Source organism: Anomaloglossus baeobatrachus, chromosome 2, assembly GCF_048569485.1.
Source record: "Anomaloglossus baeobatrachus isolate aAnoBae1 chromosome 2, aAnoBae1.hap1, whole genome shotgun sequence".
NCBI classification, from domain to species: Eukaryota; Metazoa; Chordata; class Amphibia; order Anura; family Aromobatidae; genus Anomaloglossus; species Anomaloglossus baeobatrachus.
The window spans coordinates 738118351-738127553 of NC_134354.1; the positions used below are offsets into that span (position 1 = coordinate 738118351).

The 9203-nt window shown below is 43.0% G+C and overlaps 1 protein-coding gene across 1 annotated transcript; it reads left to right on the forward strand.

Moving 5' to 3' along the window:
• The first annotated feature begins 7646 nt into the window (after nt 1-7646).
• GJA3 (gap junction protein alpha 3) lies at nt 7647-8918 on the forward strand. Its single transcript, XM_075334645.1, has one exon. The coding sequence runs from the start codon at nt 7647-7649 to the stop codon at nt 8916-8918; it is 1272 nt and encodes a 423-aa protein (XP_075190760.1).
• The last annotated feature ends 285 nt before the right edge of the window (nt 8919-9203 follow it).

Here is a 9203-nt window from a genome sequence, read left to right on the forward strand (position 1 = left end):
TGTTAAGCCAAATTAGTTTTTTTGTAAACAGTAGAATAATGTTCATACCACAAAGCTCTATCTTGGTCTCATCTGTCCACAGGATGCTTTCCCGGAAGGATTGTGGCTTACTCATTTTGGCAAACTGCATTCTAGCTTTTTTTATATCTCTGTTTTATCTGTGGGGTCCTCCTGGGTCTCCGGCCACAGCATTTCATTTCATTCAAATGTCGAGTTCGCACTGACACTAGTGCACCCTGAGCATATAGGGCATCTTGAATTTCTTTGGAACTTGATTTGGGCTGCTTATCCACCATCCGGACTATCCTGCCTTGCAAACTTTCATCAATTTTTCTCTGCCATCCATGTCCTGGGAGATTAGCTACAGTGCCATTGTTTGTAAACTACTTGATTATGTTGTGCACCATGGACAAAGGAACATCAAGATCTCACGAGAGGGCCTTGCAACCTTGAGATTTTGACAGATCTTTTCTACACTTTCTACACTTTCTGTCCTCCATGCTTAGTGTGGCACACACAGACACACAATGCAAATATTGAATCAACGTCTCCCCATTGTATCTGATTATAGGTGTGATTTTCATATTGCCCACAACTGTTACTTGCCGCAGATGAGTTTAAACAAGTATCTCACGTTTGATACAAAGTTGTTTACCCACAATTTTGGAAAGGTGCCAGAAATTTTGTACGCCCCATTTTGGAGGTTTTGTGTGAAATTTTATCCAATTTGCCTTTTTTTCCTCAGTTTTTTTCTGTTGTTCCAATATAAACATATTTATTCCTGGTGATTCATTAACCAAATACAAAATTCACATGGATTTACTTTCTTAGCTAAAATGTTCACCTTTACAAAGAGATATACTGAGAACCCAGTATATGTTGTGAATGTACAGTAAAGTAGATTTGTCTAATTCCATTCCAAGATTTGATGTTTTGCAGTTTTTATAATTTCTTGCTTGGTTCATTAAAAAGTAGGAATAAGTGAGTCAGTGTCGCCAGTGTGCAGTGTTAATGCATCTTTGCCCACTACAATAGCTCTTTCTTGTTTCTCACTCAGGAGCAGAAATCTATTAGGTCGTTGTCTTCTATGCCTCATGCATGACAAGGTATGTGCATTGTGATATACTTCAACTACTGCCCTTAATTGTCTTAAACTTACTGTATTTAGCCTGACTCTTTCTGCAATATGTGTCAGTGTGGCTTCTTTCTTCTCCAGTGGTTAATATATAGGCATATGGCTGTTTTCACATGATATTACCAAAATCCATTTTAATTCACAAGTACTATTTGTCAAGTTAAACCCTGGCTCATTAATCAATGTGGAAATATAATTATGGATCCAATCTTTTAAATACATATGGAAATGCATTTTTTGTCTTATGCACAGTATTGTGCAAATGTTTAAGCAGGTGTGGAAAAAAAATAATGCAAAGTAACAATGCTTCCAAAAATTGAAGTGTTAAGAGTTTATTTTTATCTATTAAAATGCAAACTGAATGGACAAAAGAGGAATCTAAAGAAAATCAATATTTGGTGTGACCACCTTTTACCTTCAAAAGAACATCAAAGCATCAATTCTTCTAGATAGACATGCCTATAGTTTTGGAAAACGCTTGGCAGGGAGGTTGTTCCAATCATCTTGGAGAACTAACCACAGATCTTGATGTAGAAGATGTAGGCTTGCACAAATCTTTCTGTCTCTTCATGTGATCTCACACAGACTTGATGAAGTTGAGTTCATAACTCTATGGGACCCATATAATAATTGCCGCACTGCCAAGACTTCTTATTCTTCTTTATAATGGTGATAGCTAACTCTTAAAGGGAATCTGTTGGGCTTGTTTTAAACTATGGAATAAATAGCTGAAAGGCAGTACGACTGTGGGAACAGTAACCTCCTACCATGAACTCGTTCCCTGTTTGTGTCTGGCTATAAGGTATACATGATGGTCCCTGAGATAAGAACATGGATGTTCCAGATCCTCTAATACTCCATAGGTCAAGGGATTTTCTGTGGAGAGCTACGGCATCTATATATCACATGTGGGGAATGGTCAAATATATGTTTATTGCTTCTTGGTTTCTCATGTGGGAGGGAGGGAGGGAGGGATGGGACTGTAGGGGTTATGTTGACCCCGAATTGTATGTTTTATGTAATGCACAAAATCTTTAATAAAAACATTTTGGTTTAAAAAAAAAAAAGGAAATCTGTTAGGTGATTTTGCAGTGTGATACTAATGTTATTTTTGAATTGGGCTTAAGAAGATCTTTCAGCATCAGTAAGGAGTACTTCTCACATAACGAGATCGCTAGCGAGATCGCTGCTGAGTCACAGGTTTTGTGACGTAATAGGGGTCTCACCAGCAATCTCGTTATGTGTGACGCTAAGCAGCGACCTGGCCCCTGCTGTTAAATTGCTGATCGTTACACACTGTTCTGGTTTATTTTCTTCAAAGGCGATGTCCTGCTGGGCAGGACGCATCTCTATGTTTAACACTGTGTGACAGGGTCCCAATGACAGCAGAGATCGTTATACAGGTCGCTACTGCGACCTGTATCGTTACTAAGTCGTTGGTAAGGTCTGACTATGTGACATCTCACCAGCAACCTCCCAGCGACTTACCAGTGATCCTTATCAGGGTGCATCGTTTTCGGGATTGCTGGTAAGTCGCTAAATGTGATGGGGGCTTTAGTTTTATAGCTCTACCTTATCCTGTTATCCTGCTGTAAGCTCTGTAGAATTCAGTGTGTCCTGCACTCTACAATTTGCATATTCACTGCTCCCACTTTCCACCTCCCAGTGCATTCACTATCACTTCTGAGAGGTGGGGGGAGTATGGGTGGGAGCAGCAGTGTAAATTCAGTTCAGATTTACGATCACTGATGCAGCACTGAGAGGTGGGAGGAGGTAGAAGTGAATATGCAGTTTGTATTTACATATGCTTGACTAGTTACTATATCACATTGAATTCTATGGAGCTTACAACAAGATAACAGGAAGAGCGAGAACTATAAAAGTTACTGATTTTGAAAGGTCGCCTTGTGCCTTATTTAAAGATAATATTAGTATTGTACTATAAAATCAAAGGACAGATCCCATTTAATGACGTTGGTTGTAGGTTTGGGGTCATTGTCCTGCTGCAGAATAAATTTTAAGCTGTTCAGATGCTTCACTTATTATACTGCCTGATGAAAATGTATCTGCTTGTATTTCTCAGCATTGAAGACACCGAGAAATGGCATTGCTGAGCATCATAGATGCAGGGGTTGGCCATGAAACCTTAGGGGTACTTTGCACACTACGACATCGCAGGTGTGATGTCGGAGGGGTCATGTCGAAAGTGATGCACTTCCTGCGCAAAAGCGTCGTAATCGTATCATCGGTGTAGCGTCGGTGAATTCCATAATTACGCTGACGCGACGGTCCAATGTTGTTCCTCGCTCCTGCGGCAGCACAAATCGCTGTGTGTGAAGTCGCAGGAGCGAGGAACATCTCCTACCTGCGTCACCGCGGCTCCCGTCGGCTATGCGGAAGGAAGGAGGCGGGCGGGATGTTTACATCCCGCTCATCTCCGCCCCTCCGCTTCTATTGGCCGCCTGCCGTGTGACGTCGCAGTGACGCCGCATGACCCGCCCCCTTAATAAGGAGGCGGTTCGCTGGCCAGAGCGACGTCGCACGGCAGGTGAGTGCATGTGAAGCTGCCGTAGTGATAATATTCACTACGGCAGCTATCACAATGATATCGCAGCTGCGACGGGGGCGGGGACTATCGCCTCGGCATCGCAGCATCGGCTTGCGATGTCGTAGTGTGCAAAGTACCCCTTAGTGCAGCAGATGAAAGACACATTATAATTACTTTCCCTTCAAAATCAAAACATGTCCAGCAGCGCCATTAGCTCAGAACTGGCAGAACTCAGGGGGACCCAGCTACTCCTATCACTGCTGGGAGAAATCTGGCCAAAGTGGTCTTCATGGAGGAAATGTGACTAAAAAGCCATACCTTCAATATAGAAACAAGGCCAAGTGTCTAACTATGCATGCATGAAAAGATAGTAAATGATGGGAAGAAAAATAACTGCAGGTGTTAACTGATAATGTTGAAATATTTGGCTTTAAAAAAGTGCAGTTTGTTCACAAAGGTCTAGGGAGCGGTATAATAACGAGAGACAGCAGGCTGCAGTGAAGAATGGTGGAGGTTCGCTACAAGTTGGAGGCTGCATTTCAGCAAATATAATTGAGGATTTGGTGAAGATTAAAGGTGTCTTCCAGTGGTGGAATGATCACAGTTGCAGGGGTCACGACTATGACCAGGCCCAGGGGTTCATGGGGCCCGTGGATGCAGGGCCACCATCAGGGCATGACAACCATGACTCGTGTATGGGGCCCGGTAAAGAGGTGGTCCTGGCTGGGCCCGGGGAAATTACTTAGCTTACTAAGCCCTGGATTGGGCCCCACTCTTCACCGGGCTCTGGTCACAGAAGCAGCAGAGGGGCCCGGCAGTATTTCTTCAAGCACTGCACATGGCTAGTTTGCAAGCAAAGCCCTTTTAGTGTGGCAGAAGCAAGGTCAGTAAAGCAGAGAGCCAGCATTTCATCCCACGGCCCAGCGTGCAGCAGTGTGATGAGGTCATCACTCTGCAACCTCATCACACTGCTGCAGGCAAGCCAAGCTACAGAGATGGTGAGGATATGGCCTCCAGCGGGGAAATGTTGGCACTCCATGAGCTGAAGATTACCAGGGGTGGTGGAGCGGACCTGCCATCCCCAGTCCCTGCCTTGCTTCAGCTGTATGTGCGTCAGAGGGCACACATCCAGCTGAAATGCATCGTGGCTCAGAGAGGAAGCTCCACAATGTGGCAACCAGGAAGGGTGAGTAAAATGTTTTTGTTTGTTTTTTTTTTCTTTTTGCGGCAAACAAATATATCAGGAGGGGGACATATATACAAGAAGGAGAACATGTCTGCCAGGAAGGGGACAAAAACCAGTATGGAGACATATATACCAGGGTGGACCCAGGAGGGGGATATATATAGAAGGTGGGAGATATGCATACCAGGAAGGGCACAGAAACCAGGATGGGGACATATATACCAAAAAGTGCCAAGGAAGAGGATATACATACCAGAATGTTTCGAGGATGGAAGATACATACCAAGATTGGGACAAATAAACCAGGATGGAGACATATATACCAGGAGGAGGACATATATGCTAGGAAAGGGACAATAGACCAGGATGGGGACATATATATCAGGATGGGGCCCAGGGAACAGTATATACCAGGATGGGGGACATATTTACTAGGATGTGGGGCATATATACCAGAATGGGTGACATGTATACCAGGATGGGGGCATGTTTACCTGGATGGTGAACATATATATCAGGATGAGGGACATATTTCCCAGAAAGGAGCCCAGGATGGCCAACATTAGTACAGAATGGGGGGGACAGTACTACAAAATGGGGGGGGGGAGTGCAACTCATATGTCATTATAGGATTTAGAATGCTTAATGTATACATACATATACATACATCTGACCAACATTCGGGGATGGGGGGCCCAGGTCCAAATTTTGCACCAGGGTCCATCAAACTCTAGTTACGGCACTGGTGTTCTCAATATTAAAAAATACTTATCCATCATGTAATACCATCAAGGAGGCATTTGATTGGTTCCAAAAGTATTCAATACAATGACCCCCCAAAATACAGCCAATGTGATTAAGAATTTTCTTCAGTGTAAAGAAGAACTAGGCCCTGATCCCAACATCATCAACCATGTCTAGTATTTCATAAAGAGACAGAAGAATTTGTTCAAACCTACATCCAGAGAAGATCTGTGGTTAGATCTCCAAGATATTTGCTACAACTTCCCTACTGACTGCCTTCAAAAACTGTGTGAAAGTGTACTTGCTCTAATACTGTTTTGAAGGTAAAAGACGGGCAGCCACACCAAATACTGATTTGATTTAGGTTTCTCTTTTGTTCCTCTACTTTGCATTTTGCTAATTGATTAAATTAAAATATTAATATTTTCTAATTTTGAAAGCAGTGTTCATTTTTTGTGCTACTTAAATATTTGCACCTTACTTTATTTCAGTTCTAAACTAATAACTGATCACTTTCCTTTACAGATATATTGCTGGTATATTTTATTAATACCAAACACAGTAGCTTAAGACGAAGGACAATAATCTTATCATTTGTGACTCTTATATACAGAGATTCTTATCAATATCCAATTGCTTATGGTAGTTTTTCATCTTAAATAATAGAAAAATATATTGAGAAAGGCTATTGCATTTGGGCATAAATTAGATGTATACCTTAGAAACGCCCGTAAGCTATAAAACTGGTAGATATTTCTTACAGTTTTAATTGTATGTTTATTGGTTCCCTTTTTAAAAAGAAGTGTAACTTGTGTTTCATGTTTTTGCAGTAAATGATGGTAAAGAAAAGTGCAGCAGATTGTGGTTTTCTGTACGAAATGCACAAGGGCATACAAGTCTGACAAATGCCAGTAAATAAAAAGGAACAGAAGTCATCTTGATTTATTCTCATGAATGTTGTGATCATATACTGTACAGTGGAACCTCGCTTAATGAGTAACCCAGTTATTCCCAAAATTTCGGAGAGAAATGAGGGGTGCCTCTTATAATCCGGATGTTGCTTACTGGGGATAGTGGAGAGGGGTCGCAGGAGTACTGCTGGGGCTGCGGGCCGAAGGCGCTTTGCTGTGCTGGGGCTACAGTACTGTGCTGAACCTGCACTGTGCTGGGGTTGCAGATCGAAGGCGCTATGCTATGCTGGGGCTGCGGACAGCATCCTGAAAATGTCGGCGGTGCAGACTTCAAAATAATGGAGCCTGGAGTTAGCGTGTGCGCAGAAGGAGCTCTCGGCTCAAGATCTCATTTGCACACATGCCACCTCCAGGTGCCATTTTCCTTAAGTCCACTGCTGGGAGATCAATGTACCGGAGGCAGCGGGTGCGCAGATGAGATCTTGAGCCAAGAGCTCCATCTGTGCATGTGCCAACTCCGGCGTCATTATTTGAAGTCCGCACCGCTGACATTTACAGGATGGCGCCCACAGCCCCACCACAGCAGAGTGCCCTCGGCCTGCAGCCCCAGCACAGCGCAGCTCCAGCACAGCGCCCGCAGCCCCAGCACAGCCTCACAGCATCGCCCTATTCCACCACCGCCTCTGCCTCCTGTGACCCTCGCTCCACTACCACTGCCGCCTGCTCTCAGTAAGACACCACCAGATTGTAAGACAGACCCCATTTTTTCTTTTAACTTTTTTTTCCTCTAAATTTGGAGTGCGTCTTATAATCCAGTGCGTCTTATAAACCTAAAAATACAGTAAATTCCATTAACTAGAATGCATGACATTGACACTATCAACAACTTTGAAAAACATAAAAAGGCAGTTGTTGAACCCTTTTGGATGAATCGATATATGACTTGTTGGAGTATGGTTCAATGTGTCTTTGAAAAACCTATATACAGTATGTTACAATACATTAATTCCTCATAATATTTGTTGTGAATTACTGTATATGGACAATGTATTCAATTTCTTAACAGTGCTTCTCCAGAATTAACTTTTACATGTTCATATTTTAGGTTAGAAAACAGAAACAATGGGTGACTGGAGTTTCCTGGGAAGACTATTAGAAAACGCGCAAGAACACTCTACTGTCATTGGAAAGGTCTGGTTGACTGTATTGTTTATCTTCCGGATCCTGGTATTAGGAGCAGCAGCAGAAGAAGTGTGGGGGGATGAGCAGTCTGACTTTACTTGTAACACCCAGCAACCAGGTTGCGAGAATGTCTGCTATGACAGAGCCTTCCCTATTTCTCATATTAGATTCTGGGTGCTCCAGATTATCTTTGTATCCACCCCCACACTCATTTACCTGGGCCATGTCCTGCACATTGTGCGGATGGAAGAAAAGAAAAAAGAGAAAGAGGAAGAGCTAAAAAAGTGTATAAAAGGTAATGAAGAGACGGAACTTCTTCTTAGGAAGGGAGTCGAGAAGAAGGAAAAACCAAAACCCCCTATTAGAGATGAAAGGGGGAAAATCAGAATAGGAGGTGCCCTCCTCCGCACCTACGTCTTCAATATTATTTTCAAGACTCTGTTTGAGATTGGCTTCATTGTAGGACAATACTTCCTGTATGGTTTTGAACTTAAGCCGCTTTATCGTTGCAACCGTTGGCCTTGCCCCAATACTGTGGATTGCTTCATTTCCAGGCCAACAGAAAAGACCATATTCATCATATTTATGCTTGTAGTGGCTTGCGTGTCTCTTTTGCTGAATATGTTAGAGATATATCACTTGGGATGGAAGAAACTCAAGCAAGGTATGACTAACCGTTATGTCCCTGACCCTGCTTGCAATAAAGCAGAACCTTCTAGCCCACTATCGCGAACTGCCCCAACAAGTATGGCTTTTCCGCCATATTATACTGATGCAGCCGCTGCCCCTCCAACCATGCAACATGTATATGCTAGATCTCCACTTTCTGATTTCAAAATAGCATCACTTGCTGAAGAGGCTATTGACCCATCTTATTTCAGTGGTCATCTTGACCAACATACCCTTGCCACTGAGCAGAACTGGGCCAACCTGACAGTAGAGCAGGAAAGAAAACCGGGATCAAGCAGTGCCAGTGCATGCAGTGCAACTACTTCTGCCCCAAGCAGTGGGAGAAATGAGGGAGGGAGCGATGAAGTGGTGACTCCGGTGGTTGAGAGAAGTGGAAGTAACACAAGGTCTGAAGTAGATGATGTACCAGCCACCACCACTGTAGAGATGCACCAGCCTCCAGTGTTGATAGACACAAGAAGGCTCAGCAGAGCTAGTAAGTCCAGCAGTAGCAGAGCTAGGTCAGATGACTTAGCAGTGTAGAAATGAAGCTAGAACAAGCAGACAGCCTACAATTTTAGAGGAAACATTTGCTGGGTACACATTAAAATGGAAATAGGCAAAAAAAAAAAAAAATTTGTTAAGCTACTGAGTGATACTGGTGTCTTCTGTAGTCACCTCTGTCACTGAATGAATTTTTGCAAACCATTATAATATATCATTAAATGATGGGAGTATGGTGGAAGAAAATTCAAGTTTGCTGTTATTGCACACTGTGAGTTGTAGATGGCACTTTGTGATTTTTGGATAAAATATGTTTAAGTGGGG

Coding starts and splice junctions, on each gene's coding strand:
- GJA3 (XM_075334645.1), top strand. CDS start 7,647: ATGGGTGACTGGAGTTTCCTGGGAAGACTATTAGAAAACGCGCAAGAA.